This window comes from Eriocheir sinensis, chromosome 38 (assembly GCF_024679095.1).
Source record: "Eriocheir sinensis breed Jianghai 21 chromosome 38, ASM2467909v1, whole genome shotgun sequence".
Classification (NCBI taxonomy): Eukaryota; Metazoa; Arthropoda; class Malacostraca; order Decapoda; family Varunidae; genus Eriocheir; species Eriocheir sinensis.
This window is the reverse complement of record NC_066546.1, coordinates 571,186-587,666: the sequence shown is the minus strand read 5'-3', so window position 1 is coordinate 587,666 and position 16,481 is coordinate 571,186. Positions and strand designations below refer to the sequence as shown.

The following is a 16,481-nucleotide window of genomic DNA, read 5'->3' as shown; positions in this document are numbered from 1 at the left end:
TCTTGCCTTTATCCTTTAATCCGTGTGTCTCGGGTGTGTCGGGACTACAGGCTTTGGAGCTTAGTGGGTTTGTACTCCTCCGGCTCCACGTATTGCCCTTTGTTTAATGATGATGATGATGATGATGATGATGATGATGATGATATTGATGATGGTACTACTACTACTACTACTACTACTACTACTACCACTACTACTACTATTACTACTGCTACCACTACTACTACTACTACTACTACTACTGCTACCACCACTACTACTACTACTACTACTACTACCATTACCACTACTACTACTACCACTACTACTACTAGCTACTACTACTACTTCTACTTCTATCACTACTACTACTACTACTACTACTACTACTACTACTACTACTACTACTACTACTACTACTACTACTACTACTACTACTACTACTACTACTACTACCAATAATAATAATAATAATAATAATAATAATAATAATAATAATAATAATAATAATAATAATAATACACGTGGATATCATTGTAAGTTACCGTCCAGCCTCGGTGTCGTTAGTTGCATCAATTCAAATATATCTTCAGGTTGTATCCCACCACTTGTACACTCGCCAGCAGTCCTTTGCGCCACGCTGGCACTGCGATAACACTCACCACAATCTTGCCTCACCGCTGCGTCTCCCCCGCCAGAGCGCCGTGATGGCAGACCTCAACAAGAGCCTGACGGCGATGGACTGGCTGCCCCGCCTCAACGCGCGGGGCACGCTGGCGGCCGGGCTGTGGCTGGAGGGGGTCGCCGACGCCACGGAGATGGTGCAGGCCGACTCCTCCACGCCGCCCTCACCGCCTGTCAACGGCAAGCCCCCCTACAGGTACAGTAAAGAACCCCTTATCGCTCACCAGCACAGCTACGAGCTCTTCCCCACACTTCTTCGGGTAGCTCGTGTCAAGATATTGGGTGGGTTAGGTTAGACGAGGGGAGGGGAGGGGAGATACAGTACAGTACCGCTCACCAGCACAGTTACCAGCTCTTCCCACTCTTGTACAGGTAGCTGGGTTAGTTAGACGAGAGGAGGAGAGGGGAAGGGGGATACAGTACAGAGCCCCTTACCGCTCACTAGCTCTTTCCCACACTTATACAGGTAGCTGGGTTAGGTTAGACGAGGAGAGGGAGGGGAGGGAGGTACTGAGCCCCTTACCGCTCACCAGCACAGTAACCAGCTCTCCCCCACACTTGTACAGGTAGCTGGGTTTTGTTAGACGATGGGAGGGGAGGGGAGGGAGGTACTGAGCCCCTTACCGCTCACCAGCACAGTAACCAGCTCTCCCCCACACTTGTACAGGTAGCTGGGTTATGTTAGACGATGGGAGGGGAGGGGAGGGGAGGTACTGAGCCCCTTACCGCTCACCAGCACAGTAACCAGCTCTCCCCCACACATGTACAGGTAGCTGGGTTATGTTAGACAAGGAGAGGGGAGGGGAGGGGAGGTACTGAGCCCCTTACCGCTCACCAGCACAGAACCAGCTCTTCCCCACACATGTACAGGTAGCTGGGTTGTGTTAGACGAGGAGAGGGGAGGGGAGGGGAGGTACTGAGCCCCTTACCGATCACCAGCACAGAACCAGCTCTTCCCCACACATGTACAGGTAGCTGGGTTGTGTTAGACAAAGAAAGGGGAGGGGAGACAATCCAGAGCCTCTTTTCTCCTCATGCTCATAACAGGTGGGTTAGGTAAGTTAGTCTGGGTTACTTGAGATTAGCTATATTACAGAGCCTCTAAAATCCCTGCATAGTCCTACAGGTGGGTTGTTAGATCAGGTGAGGTGAGATGAGGTGAGGTAAAGTAAATTACAGAGCCCCTAAAATCCCCACATCCTCATAACAGATGCTTGGGTTAGGTTAGATTGGGCGAGGTGAGGTGAGATGAGGTGAGGTGAGGTATGTTGCGAAGTCCACTAAATACGCACCTGTTCATAACGAGTGCAGGTGAGGTGAGGTTAGATGCATTACAGATCCCATAAATCTCCACATGCTCGTAACAGGTGCTTGGGTTAGGTTAGGTTGGGCGAGGTGAGGTGAGGTGAGGTATGTTGCGAAGTCCACTAAATACCCGCCTATTCATAGAGTGCAGGTGAGGTGAGGTTAGATGCATTACAGATCCCATAAATCGTCACATGCTCGTAACAGGTGCTTGGGTTAGGTTAGATTGGGTGAGGTCAGATACACTACAAAGTCCAGTTACTCCCCGCATACTCACACAGGGTTAGATTAGGTCACGTTAGGTTAGGGGAGTTATACATTACACGGCTCCTTAATCCCCCACAGTATGGTGAGATAAGTTAAGTTAGGTCAGATACAAGTAATGACGTTTCGACCTCTTGTATATGGAATACTTATCAGCAAGCATTTTTATCCTCACCACTGCTCTGTTTCTTCACTCTTGTCTCCACGCTTGCCTCTGTCGTGTCTATAGCATGACATGGCAAAGTGATGAGTCCACCCTCTCTGTTCGTGCCAATAATGTCTTTACCCATTTATGTATCTCTGTAATCACGTTTTCATTTCTTGTACATGGAATATTAGTCAGCAAGCGTTTATTATCCTTACAAATGCTTTATCTCATCGTGCCCTACTCTCTGTAATCACGCTTCCACTTTTTGCACACGGAATATCAACCACCAAGCGTCTATTACCCTTACCAATGCTCTACGTCATCGTGCCCTGCTTCTGTAATAACTCTTTCCCGTCTTGCACACGGAATATCAACCGCGTCTGTTATCCTTACCAATGCTTTATTTCATCGCTCTCTTGTCCCCACGCACGCCTCTCCTCGTGCCTGTAATATGGCATAGCAGAGTGAGGGGAGTCTGGGCTATATTATTACGCATTTCGGCGGCCAAGCGCATACATTTTACAAGGCTTTCGCACGGGTAGTGTGCATTTCCAGGGACAGTTTCATCAGGGGGTAGTTTAACAGTGAACGTGACAAAAACAGTCATGATAATACAATTAATTACCCTTGAGGTCTTAGGAGATAGTTGGTGTGAGAGGCGGAAGCATCTATGCACACGGACCTTTACCCTCAAGCCGTACAAATCCCGTCGGTCTTGCTGCCCCGTCAGACTGCGTGGTGCCTTACGTGACACCCGAGGCCTTGCAGCACTGCTGTAAGCGACTTACGGAGGAGAGACGGACTGACAGACTGACAGATTGGTAGGTAGGTGGGCAGTCAGGTAGGTAGGTAGGCAGGTAGGAAGTTAGGTAGACAGACAGATAGATAAATTTATATAGATAAATCACAAACATACAAACAGATTAACAGGGAAGGTGGTGGCTGAAGAAGCGGTGTTTTGGATGACTCGGGTTCGTGTTCCACCCGCCGCTGCAAGCTGACAATTTTCAGTCATCGCCGAGTGGCCTAACACCACCCACATGCTGTCCTGATGATCACCAATCAACCCGGACTTTAGCGAATCTCTCCATAGAGGATCAAGTGGGGCTCCGGGGGGCAGTATGAGCCAAGAAGAATGGCGCCTCTATAAAACGCATAATGTGAATCGATTGGTAGTTAGCTCGGCTGTCTCGTTGATTCTGGTTGGGTTTAATTAGGTTTGCTGGGTTTGGTTGAGCTAGAGTGGGATGGGTTTCATTGGGTTAAATTGGGCAATGATTGGTTTAGTTTTGATGGGCTGGTTAAGTTTGTTTTGTTCTTTCACCACTATATTAACACACACACACACACACACACACACACACACACACACATACGTAACAGCAATAGAGTCTTTCACCACCTTACCTCTCCCAACCCTTCACCGCCGTCCGTCAATACCGCACCAATTACTGCTATGCTGGCTCCAGCTGTCCCTCCATCAGACGACCCAGGAACATATATACACTCACTTGTCTCCTGGAAATGTAACAGCCGTAGTCAGATGCGTCCTCAACCCCCGGCCGGAATCCCACAAGTTAGTGATATGCATGGACGAACGGTCATATTATTAAACACACATTTGACAAGGCTTTCGTAGGTGTTTTGGGCATTTCCAGGGGTAGTTTTATGACCCTAGTGGTAGTTTATCCTTCTTCTGTACCATAAACCTAAATAACACTCATTAGAACCCGACTGGTCTCCTTTTCGGCCTTTGGAAATAGTTGATATGAAAGGTGGAAGCGTCCGACAACATGAACCTAAGAGCCAATCACATACCCAGCTGTTAAAAGCTTCCCCAGGTCGCTAAAGTTCAAACCATGACGAAGGATAACAGTTCTACATGTAAGTTCTCTGCCTCCTACACAGCACCACAGTAAAGAAGAAAGACCTACAGCTGCCGTTTATACTCGTTTAAAAGTTGATTTTGGGGGTAGCTATTTTTACTACGTTCAGTCTGTCAATCAATGGGGGTGAGCAGGGTCGGCTTCTGGGTAGCGTGCCACGTGCCCGTATAGTCGGAGCTGGCATTCACGAACTCTGCAGACAATGGGCCTCGAATCAGTCTATCGGAGTAGTCGCCACACGAAATCATTCCAGCGATATCCCATGATTCTGCGTAGACACTCATTACTAAAGGCATTAATCCACATATCGTCACTATTTAATGTCCATGTCTCACAGCCACAGGGAGCACAAGTGACTATAAGATCCGGATCACACAGGTACCGACAACGCCATATACTCGTGCTGAGCGAGTCCATAACCAACTATTACATTCTTGGGGCCTATGTTTAAGCCTCAATCGAACATACCGCTGCTGCTGGGAGGGCGATCGACTGGTACACGAGACCTGCTTTTCCACGCTACTCTTATGGTCATATTTCTTCTTGTTTTTCTTTTCTTCTTCTTCTTCTTATTATTATTATTCCTCTTCTTCTTTTTCTTTTTCTTCTTCTTCTTCTTTTTCTTTTTCTTTTTCTTCTTCTTCTTCTTCTTCTTCTTCTTCTTGGTCTTCGTGTTCTCCTTAGGGACTGCCAAGCCTCGCGCGCCGCTGTCAATCTGTAATAGTAGTAGCAATAGCCAAAACGCTTCAGAAGCAGCAGCAGTAGTAGTAGTAGTAGTAGTAGTAGTCATAGTAGTAGTAGTCGGTAATAGTAGTAGCAACCAAGACACAGTAGTAGTAGTAATAATAATAGCTAGTCATAATAGTAGCAGTAGCCAAAGCCCTTTAGAAGTACTGACCGTGGAACATGAACGGCCGCCACATAAGCTTGGTGTGGACAGTGCTCGCTGGATCCATTCTGGTGCGTGACAGTGTGGTGCCGAGTCCATGAATTTGAGGGTGAGAACCGAGCGTGTGTAGGCGTATGACTCACATGGCGGAGAAGGAGGAGGAGGAGGAGGAGGTGGTAATGATATAGAGCTTTGTAAAGAGAATAGGAGAAGGAAGAGGGAGAAGCAAGGATAGGAACGATTTCGAAAAGGAGGAGATGAAGAAGATGAAGAACAAGAAGATGAAGATAAAAGAAGAAGAAAAAGAAGATTAAAAATATTATTAACGACAACAAATGAAAGAGGAAAAAGTAAGGATAGGAAAGATGACGAAGAGGAAGAGAAGAAGAAAAAGAAGAAGAAGAAAAAGAAGATCAAGAATATTACTAACGACAACAAATGAAAGAGGAAAAAGTAAGGATAGGAAAGATGACGAAGAGGAAGAGAAGGAGAAAAAGAAAAAGAAGAAGAAAAAGAAGATCAAGAATATTACTAACGACAACAAATGAAAGAGGAAAAAGTAAGGATAGGAAAGATGACGAAAGGGAAGTGAAGGAGAAAAAGAAGAAGAAAAAGAAGGAGAAGAAGAAGAAAAAAAAAGATCATCATTATTAACAGCAACAACAACAACAACAACATTCAGAAAACGAAGAACAAGAACACGAATAAGAAGCAGAGGAAAGAGAAGAAAAAGAACGATAACAACAACAGCAAGAACAACAAAAAGGACAAGAAGAAGAGAAAAGGAAAAAGAAGAAAGAAAGAAGGAAAGAAAAAGTAGTAGGAGGAGAATGGCCAGATCGATACTCCCTCAAGGCCTTCATTCAGAGCCCCCGTAATTGGTGGCTGACGTTGGGCTCTGGGTCCACACTGCTAACCTACAGACGCACTAATGACTCCTCGGGTGCAGGTGTTGACAGTCCCTCCCCCTCCTCGCCCTGACTAACCCACGCCCTGTCAGTCCTTCGCGGTTGGTCCCACATAGAGGGTAGTGACCGAAGCTTGCGTCTCCACTGTATGGGTCGTATTATAAGACATTTCGTCGTCCAAAACCACATATCTGACAAGGCTTTCGTAGGAGTTTTAAGCATTTCCAGTAGTAGTTTTATGGCCCTGGTGGTAGCTTGACCCTTCCTCTGTACCATGAACCTGAAGAAACACTCTTTAGAACCCGCCTGACCCCCTCTTTAACCTTTAGAAATAGCTGATGTGAGAAGCCAAAGTGTCTTATAATACCAGCCTATATGTTTTTTACTATATTTTGCTGCCATCTTCACACTTTCTTCCTCTATAATTGCCCTCCCAATACCTAAATGCTTGTCAGTCCCCCGTGTTGGCTCCTTAAGGCTCCCAACAGAGGGTAGTGACGGAAGCTTGCGTCTCCACTGTATGTTTTTGACTATATTTTGCTGCCATCTTCACACTTTCTTCCTCTATTCTTGCCCTCCCAATACCTAAACGCTTGTCAGTCCCCCGTGTTGGCTCCTTAAGGCTCCCAACAGAGGGTAGTGACCGAAGCTTGCGTCTCCACTGTATGTGTTTTTTACTATATTTTGCTGCCATCTTCACACTTTCTTCCTCTATACTTGCCCTCCCAATACCTAAATGCTTGTCAGTCCTCCGTGTTGGCTCCTGAAGGACTCCCAACAGAGGGTAGTAACATAAGCGTGCGTCTCCACTGTATGTGTTTGAGTTTATATACTACTGTCATCCCCTTGCTTCCTATCTTCTAACTATGCCCTTCCAATACCTAAATACATGTCAGTCCTTCGTGTTGGTCCCTCAAAGACTCCCAACAGAGGGTAGTGACCTAAGCTTGCGTCTCCATTGTATGTGTTTCCGACTTCATATATTAAGGTCATAAGGAGTCTGCAAGAGGCCAGCTCGTCGGCGTACACAGCGACTCATGCAAACCTAACGCTACCTATCCTTCCATGAATTTATATAACTGTTTTTTCGTGTCTCTCGTATTGGCAAAGCTGTTCCATTCGTTCACCTCTCCATACGTAAAGTGACTGCCTGCATACCTTTATTGAATCTTAATTATTTAACAACTACCTCTTTTACTGCGAATCCTTCCTACTCTTTCGCCACCATTACCTTACTAATATCGGTCTTGTTAAAGCTGGTACCCATTTGTAAACATCACCCACGTCTCCACGCCCCCTTCTCCGATCTCCTTTCCTTCCTCCAACCATTCCCTTCCTCGTAACCCGTTATGAGACGTTCTTAGTACGAAGAAATCAACAGTAGTTTTATTCATTGTGTTTGCCCCTGCTCGTCCGTCTTCGCGCGTAGAATTAAGGCAAAGAAAAAATAGCCGATGATTCACTTTGCTGCCTCGTGCCTCCCTCGTACGCCATTGATTCCTAGTCGCACTTCAAAACAAGGCCATGAAGAGTAGACATTACGTAATGTGTGTGATATTTGTCGTCGCCATTTTTCCCTCATAAGCGATTGGTACGAGTTCGTGGAAATAAGATAGAGAAGAGGTAGACCGCTGCATTTTATCGTGACGCACCGCCAGCTTACTCTTCAGCCTCTTCAAGCCCGCCAGTGTTGCATCTCTTGCTCTTTTTACCGGTCACAATTTTGCCTCTCTTTCTGTCTTCTATCGATATTTTCATACCGACTGCTCTTCTGAACTTGCTAACTGCATGCCTCCCCCTCTCCCGCGGCCCCGCGCACACGACTTTCTGTCTGTATTGCCTCCTGCCTACAACTTACAACTTTTTCAACTTTTACAACTCTTTCAAGTGGAGAGAATCAGGACACCTCTCCACGCGAAATTGACTTCTGTTTTGGTCTGTCGTTCTATTTTATTTTGTTGGAGCAGCGTCTAGCGGGCTTTTTTATTTATTGCCCTGTCTCCTTCGCTGTAAAAAAAAAAATGCTAACACATTAGTTGCATGTCTCCACCTCTGCCTCGACCACACTGCCCTGCATACTCAAGTTCATCCTTATGCTGAGGCTGACAAGCATCATCCCTCTCATCCCCTTCTCGGGTAAACTCTGACACAGCCTTCCTCCATCTTTGTGTCCTCCTTCCTATGACATCAACTTTTTTTGGCCACTCATCTATACTCTCTTTAGGGGCAGTGACTGGCGGGCTTTTTTTTCTAATTCATTTTTTTTTTTTTACAACAAAAGAGTCGGCTCAAGGGCAATAAAAAGTGTAAAGAAAAAAGCCCGCTACCTGCCGCCTCCACAACAGAAGATAGTATAGAGTGGCCAAAAGAGAGGTCAATTTCTGGTGGAGAGGTGTCTTGATACTCTCTTCTTGAAAGAGGACATATTAAGTTATAGGCAGGAGGAAATACAGACGACGGAAGGCTGTTCCAGAGTTTACCAGTGTAAGGGATGAAAGAGTGAAGATGCTGGTTAATTCTTGCATAAGGGGTTTGGACAGTATAGGGATGAGCTAGAGTGGACAGTCAAGTGCAGCAGGGTCGCGGGAGGGGGGGAGGCATTTAAGAGGTAGAAGACTATCAGTAAGAGGATGAGAGCTGATGTGACGAAGAGCCTTAGGCTCCACTCTGTCCAACAGAGCTGTGTGAGTGGAGCCCCTCCACACGTGAGATGCATACTCCATATGAGGGCGGACGAGGCCCCTATAAATGGAAAGCATCTGTGCGGGGGAGAAGAACTGGCGGAGACGATACAGAACGCCCAACCTCGAGGAAGCTGATTTAGTGAGAGAGGAGATATGAAGTTTCCAGTTGAGATTTTGAGTTAAGGATAGACCGAGGATGTTTAGTGTTGAAGACGGTGACAGCTGAGTGTTGTAGAAGAATAGGAGATAGTTGTTTGGAAGATTGTGTCGAGTTGATAGGTGGAGAAATTGAGTTTTTGAGGCATTGAAGGACACAAGGTTCCTTCTGCCCCAATCGGAAATGATAGCAAGGTCTGAGGTTGAGCGCTCTGCAGCCTCCAGTCTGGAGTCGTGTACTTCCTGTTGAGAGGGTCTTCTGTTGAAAGAAGTTGAATAATGCAGAGTGGAGTCGTCGGCATATGAGTGGACAGGACAGTTTGTTATGGAAAGAAGATCATTGATGAATAACAAGAAGAGAGTGAGTGATAGAACAGAGCCCTGTGGAAAACCACTGTTGATAGGTTTAAGGGAAGAACAGTGACCGTCTATCACAGCGGAGATAGAACGGCCGGAAAGGGAGCTGGAGATAAAAGAACAAAGAGAAGGATAGAAACCGTAAGGGGGCAGTTTAGAAAGCAAAGACTTGTGCCAGACTCTATCGAAAGCTTTTGATTTGTCTAGCACAACTGCAAAAGTTTCACCGAAACGGCTAAGAGAAGATGACCAAGAGTCAGTTAAGAGAGCAAGAAGATCGCCAGTAGAACGCCCCTTGCTGAACCCATACTGGGAATCAGATAGAAGGTCAGAAGGGAAAGGTGCTTTTGAATCTTCCGGTTAAGGATTGATTCAAAAGCTTTAGATAGACAGGAAAGTAAAGCTATAGGGTGCTAGTTTGAAGGATTGGAGCGGTCACCCTTCTTAGGCACAGGCTGTATGAAGGCATACTTCCAGCAGGAAGGAAAGGTAGATGTTGATAGGCAGAGACGAAAGAGTTTGATCAGGCAGGGTGTCAGCACGGAGACACAGTTTTTAAGGACAATAGGAGGCACTCCATCAGGTCCATAAGCCTTCTGAGAGTTGAGACCAGAGAGGGCATAGAAAACATCATTCTTAAGAATCTTGATACCAGGCATAAAGGAGTCACAGGGGGATGAGTAGGAGAAATATGCCCAGAATCGTCCAGAGTAGAGTTGTTATAGAAAGTCTGAGAGAAGAGTTCCGCCTTAGAGATAGATGAGACGGCGGTGCTGCCGTCAGGGTTAAGGAGAGGAGGGAAAGATGAAGAAGTGAAGTTAGAGGAGATATTTTTGGCTAGGTGCCAGAAGTCCCGGGAAGAATTAGAAAAAAACAAGGTTATGATATTTTCTATTTATGAAAGAGCTTTACTGAAAAAAGGGCAGTGTGAAAGAACCGCTCGAACCAAAAGTTACGACGCACTCTTTGGGCATCTTCTGTATTCAGTTGAATTAGAAGTGACGAGATTGGGCGTCTTTTCATCACTTTATTTAGTCTTAACCTTTCCTCCAGCACCTTAAGAAATAATTAAATAAGTAAATAGCCATGGTCCATTGTAGCGCCCTGCCAGACTTGGAAAACTCACTGCCCCTTCTTTCTCCCTTTATCAGCTACGCCAACCTGATCACGCTGGCCCTTAAACCGCTTCCTTTACTGTAAATGAAAAAAAATAAATAGGGCTGTATACAAGAACCACCCAACCAAAAGCCACCAGGCACTTTCTGGGCATCTTCTTTACTCTTTTTTTAGTGGCGACGAGTTGTGGGCGTCATTTCATCACTTTCTTTAGTCTTAACCTCTCCTCAGCACCGTAAGAAATAGGTAAATAAATACCCAGCTATAATCTATTCTCAAGCGCTACCAAACTGGGAAAACTTACACTTTTACTTCTTCCTCCCTTCATCAGCTACGCCAACCTGATCACGCTGGCCATCAACAGCAGTGCTCGCCGGAAGATGACGCTGGCGGAGATCTACCAGTGGATCATGGACAACTTTGCCTATTACCGACAGGCCGCTGCTGGCTGGAAGGTGAGCTGGGCCTGGCTGAGCTGAGGAACAACAACAGTAACAAAGTGACAGCCCAGGAATCGTATAAGTTAGGGTAGATGGAGAACCAAATAGATATGAAATTAGAATACGTGGTTTGTGGATCTATCGTGGTTATGTGGTTAGGGAATGATTCTTTATCGTGACTGGGTGCTGTTTCATGGGGCAGGGTGCTGTTTCATGCATGGGACTGGCTGCTGTTTTATGTTGTTGGGTGCTGTTTCCTGTGACTGGGTGTTGTTCTGTGAATGTCTAATGTTTCGTGTGTTTTATGTGACTGAGTGGTGTTCCTTGTTCGTGGTGCTTCTTTTCCTTGTATTTGGTTGTACCTTTCGATCGGGTTTTGTTCCGTGACTGAGTGCTTGCCTTTCCCAGAACTCGGTGCGTCACAACCTCTCGCTCAATAAGTGCTTCAAGAAGGTGCCGCGGACCAAGGATGACCCGGGCAAGGGCTCGTATTGGGCCATTGACGCAGCGCACACGACGGAGGAGGCGCTCACCAAGAAGAAGAAGCAGACCTGTCCAAGGGTGAGCCACTCGTACTGGGGGAGATAAACTGGGAAAACTGATATACAGGAAACAAGGAAAAGCTCTATTGTACGCTCATAAAAGACTGGGATGTATTTCAAGAGATAATTGTGTTATATGCTTAGCAATAGGAAGCAAAGAGTGCAAATCAATGGTAAAAGATCTGACTGGGGATGTGTTACGAGTGGGGTCCCACAAGGTTCGGTATTAGGTCCACTTTTGTTTATTATTTATATCAATGACTTAGATACAGGAATTAATAGTGATGTCAGTAAGTTTGCAGATGATACCAAGATCGGTAGAGTAATTGAATCGGATGAGGACGCTAGTATTCTCCAGGGTGAACTAAACAGATTGTATGACTGGGCGGATAAATGGCAGATGGAGTTCAATGTAGGGAAGTGCAGTATTCTGAGTGTAGGTAGGAACAACCCTTCACATAACTATTGCTTAAATGACACTCTCATAAGCAGGTCTGGGTGCGAGAGGGATTTAGGGGTCTTAGTAACCTCTGATCTCCGTCCAAGGGCACAATGCATTCAAGCTAGAAATCGAGCAAATAGGGTACTGGGATTTATTTCAAGGAGCGTAAGCAACAGAAGTGCCGAAGTCTTCCTCAAACTATATTTAGCATTAGTTAGACCTCATCTTGACTATGCGGTTCAGTTCTGGTCACCTTACTATAGAATGGATATCAAAATGTTAGAATCGGTGCAGAGGAGGATGACTAAGATGATTCAGGGGTTGAGAAACTTGCCATACGAGGAAAGACTCAAACAGTTAAACTTGCATTCTCTAGAAAGGCGAAGGGTGCGTGGAGACATGATCGAGGTTTATAAATGGATGAAGGGCTTTAATAAGGGAGACATTCATAAGGTTTTGTTGGTAAGAGAACCGGGTAGGACACGAAGTAATGGATTTAAACTGGATAAATTCAGATTCAACAGGGACACAGGCAAAAATTGGTTTACAAACAGGATGGTGGATGAGTGGAATAGGCTTAGCAGTCATGTGGTGAGTGCCAATACAATTGTCACATTCAAAAATAGATTAGATAAATTCATGGACAGCGATATTAGGTGGGGTTAGATACACGGGAGCTACACGGGAGCTTAGGTTCAGAGGAGCTGCCTCGTACAGGCCTACCGGCCTCTTGCAGTCTCCTGTGTTCTTATCTTCTTATGAAATATTGGGTTGAATGCAAGGATAAGAAAATATTGAAATGTATGTTAAGTAAAGTTTGCGTTTTGAGCTAAGAAAAGATTGGATATTCATACTAAGATAAGACTGGGTTGGATATTCATACTAAGATAAGACTGGGTTGGATATTCATACTAAGATAAGACTGGGTTGGATATTCATACTAAGATAAGACTGGGTTGGATATTCATACTAAGATAAGACTGGGTTGGATATTCATACTAAGATAAGACTGGGTTGGATATTCATACTAAGATAAGGCTGGGTTGGATATTCATACTAAGATAAGACTGGGTTGGATATTCATACTAAGATAAGACTGGGTTGGATATTCATACTAAGATAAGGCTAAGAAAAATGTGTTGCATGTGCAAATATAAGTAAAGAATGGGTGTCTCGCCGCAGTTCAACCCGTACCTGACACACGCCGTGACGCTCAACCCAGCCTCGAGAGCCCCCACCTTCCCCCTGACCCACGCCAAGATGGGCCTCGCCTCCACCACCCCCGCCACTCTGACGTCGCTCCCGGACCCGCAACTCAAGACGGGCAGCCCATTGGTCAGCCCTTGGACCCACAACGGCCGGGGGGATCCCTGGGGGCAGGCCACGGAGTTCTGGAGCGCCACATCCCAGGACGGTGAGTCGGACTGCAGCAACAACCTTCAAGGTGATGAAGGATGGTGCGCACTGAGTGTAGGAGAGCACTGGTCTGACAGTCTGTGAACTCCAAATACAATGATCGAAAATAAAATGGCGATTAAAAATTCTACTTTGACTTGGCAGGTCATGTCATGCATAAAACTGATAACAGATGAACAACCAGAGTAACAGAGAATGTCAGGGCAGGCAGAGAACCCGCTGGAGAAAAAAAAATAGATGGTGTACAATAACATCAGACAGAGAGTGGAGTACGCTGGCAAGGCCTTTAACCCTCCAGCGTATTGATAATGGTTATGGTGGTGATGATGATGATGATCATGGCAGTGCCAGTGAATTTGAAGTCGGATTAAATCATGTCAGGATGCAGAGGTTTATGTTGACGCTAACATTCTTGTTGCAGGATCCTTGTTTGATGGGCAGACAGGGACCACCGTGCCTGTCAGCTTAGGCATGGGCGTGAGCATGGGCGCGGGCGAGGGGGACTGTGGGCCGCGGGACTCCTCGGTGGATGGCATTACCATGAAGGACTGTGACTTTCACTTCCTCAACAATCTCACGCCGGAGCTACTCAGGGAATACGCCGACGAGCTCACGCCGCAGAACTACGGCGGCGCCGCCTACCTTCCGAGCCTCCTGCCCCTGTCCATCCCCGCCTCCATGCCCGCGTCCGCCGCCACGCCCATCCCGGCCCCCATGACCACCACATACACCAGCCCCCACGCGGCCACACTCCTGCCGCTGCAAACCTCCGGGGAGACTCTGGAGACCCTGGTGTCTGACCCTTTGATGATCTCCAACGCCGTGCCCCCTGACGATGTGCTGAGGTCCCCGCAGCAGGCCAGCACCCCCGGGGAACTGCCCCTGGACGGTAGTTTTAGTTTGAGCGGCCACAGTGACTGTGGTGACAGCTCAGCATCTCTGTCCCTCTCGGCACACAGCCAGACGGTGAGCGCCGCCAGCCACGGCTCCGGCGGCACCGTCACCATAATGAAGAGAGAGCCATCCGTCAGCAGCCCCCAGCCGCTGTCCGAGCCCCTGAGCCGGCTCCTGGCGCCCCTCTCCCCGCCCATACATGCCTGTGGGGACGCCACGGCGCCGGCCAACGATGACTGTCTGGAGGGCATGCTGGAGCACACGCTGGCCCAGAACATGGAGGCCATCCAGGTGGGGCTCATCACAGGCTCGGGGCCGCACTCCGATGACGAGGAGATCACCGACGAGTTCAACTGGGACAAGTTGCTCTAGCCCCGCCATGTCTCGTTTCGCCCCGCCAGACAAGCAGCGCATGGCCTGTGTGCTCAGGTCTGCCACCCAGCTCGGACCTCGGCCCACCTGACGCGACCACGCAGTGATTCTCATGGAAACTAGTGCAACAACGCGTAGCTCCCTGCAGTGTTGTGCTGGCAGGGACATCGCCAACAACGCATGTGTACCATCACAGTGCCTGTAGCCGCCACACAACTCTTCCCCCTCCCCCGCCCCCTTTATCCAGGACAACGGTAACTTCAGCTTCAATCATTACACGTGTGAGCATTGTCATGGCTGGGGTCATCTTCCTCCTCACGAATAAGCATGAGTAGTCTCAGCCCGTCAGCGACGACTCCGGGAGGGTGGCTTGGCTCAGGGGACGAGGTGCCTGGCGGAGACAATCGTAGCGATGTTCAATAAGAAATATGTTTTTATGATACTTTCCAAAACAAGGAACCATTCTCTTGTGGCAGTCACTGTGCGAAGACGTCACGCGGGCCGGAGAGCCAGCGGCCGGTGCACCTGCCCGCCCAGGACAGCCGCGCCCCGCCACCGCCAGTATGCAATAACGCGTCGCTCGCCTCCACACGTGTGCCTTCTCTACAACACTTGTGACAGCGTTGTTACGTACGTTATAGCTAGTCACCATGACCTGTATTAAACCCTGTGTTAACGTATCGTTTGTAGGATACGTATAGTGTACGGTCGCTCACAGAAGATAACCTTGTGTTAACGTATCATTTGTACATTTCGAAGAGTGCACAGTCACTCACGAAAGGAGATACCTGCCCGAGCGATGGGTCTGGTAGCTCACCGCCTCAGTGTTGGTAACCCTGCACCTGACGCCTGGTGACATACACACACACACACACACACACACACACACATTAAGAAGTAACAGCAGGAGTAGTAGTAACAGTAGGTCTGCATTAATCGCCCATCGCCCCACCCTTCCCCCTCCTCCCCGGCGTCAGGTGCGCTACAGTGAGTGGCAAGACCCCTCGCCCCGGGGGTGTCTTCTGGGACGAGCTAGGGTGTGGCTGTGCATGAGTTTTCTTCGGGTCAGCTAGGTGTGGACACATGATGGAAACTCCCGGTGAAGGTAAACTGTTGACCTGCTGTTGTGGATACGCTGACTACCACAGGAATTTTTAAACATTGTATTAGTACTCGTTAAGATATGTGGCTAGTTTGGCTTTTACTTCCATTTTTGGAACGGCGTTTATTAAAAGCGTTGGGTTTTCACATCGTTCAGTCGACTTTATACAAACTCGGTCGTAAAAAGTAACTGTTAAAAACAACAACAAAACCAACTAACCACGCCCTGAAAAACGGGCCAGAAAAGACAACTCGGCCACAGTATTGTTGATGGAGATTAACACTACGTTGAAAAAATCAGTCGTACCACTTGATCAGTCGTACCACTTGTGTGCAATTAGTGGCGTCAGAAGGGGAGGAAGGGAGGGAACAGGGGCAGGGACGGGGCCTTGGGGGTCACTCTCTCGCTCGCTCTTGTTTTCATGGGGAAGTGTGGGTTGTTCTCGTCCCAGTAGGGCTCGTTGTGTCCGTGGGGGGAGGGGAGGGCCATCATAGGGGTGCTCTCTCTCTCTCTCTCTCTCTCTCTCTCTCTCTCTCTCTCTCTCTCTCTCTCTCTCTCTCTCTCTCTCTCTCTCTCTCTCTCTCTCTCTCTCTCTCTCTCTCTCTCTCTCTCTCTCTCTCTCTCTCTCTCTCTCTCTCTCTCTCTCTCTCTCTCTCTCTCTCTCTCTCTCTCTCTCTCTCTCTCTCTCTCTCTCTCTCTCTCTCTCTCTCTCTCTCTCTCTCTCTCTCTCTCTCTCTCTCTCTCTCTCTCTCATTCGGCGGTCAAATAATTTCCATCATCATCATCATCATCATCATCATTTCAGGAGCTGTCATGTGTAGAGCGTCTGGCCTCCTGTAGTCTCCGTATGTCCTTGTGTATCATCATCATCGTCATTATCATCAGAGCGTCAACAAC

General features: G+C 47.5%; 1 protein-coding gene across 1 annotated transcript; it reads left to right on the top strand.

Moving 5' to 3' along the window:
* The first annotated feature begins 556 nt into the window (after positions 1–556).
* On the top strand, positions 557–16,072 carry LOC127008810 (forkhead box protein O3-like). Its single transcript, XM_050881208.1, has 5 exons — positions 557–859; positions 10,708–10,831; positions 11,225–11,377; positions 12,983–13,214; positions 13,638–16,072. The coding sequence occupies exons 1-5, from the start codon at positions 687–689 to the stop codon at positions 14,480–14,482; spliced, it is 1,527 nt and encodes a 508-aa protein (XP_050737165.1). The 5' UTR covers positions 557–686; the 3' UTR covers positions 14,483–16,072.
* Positions 16,073–16,481: the final 409 nt, after the last annotated feature.

Excerpts from the sequence above, each read along its gene's own strand:
- LOC127008810 (XM_050881208.1), top strand. The coding sequence starts at position 687 with ATGGCAGACCTCAACAAGAGCCTGACGGCGATGGACTGGCTGCCCCGC. Across the intron at positions 860-10,707 it reads AACGGCAAGCCCCCCTACAG|CTACGCCAACCTGATCACGC; the intron begins GTACAGTAAAGA and ends TCCCTTCATCAG. Across the intron at positions 13,215-13,637 it reads GAGCGCCACATCCCAGGACG|GATCCTTGTTTGATGGGCAG; the intron begins GTGAGTCGGACT and ends TTCTTGTTGCAG.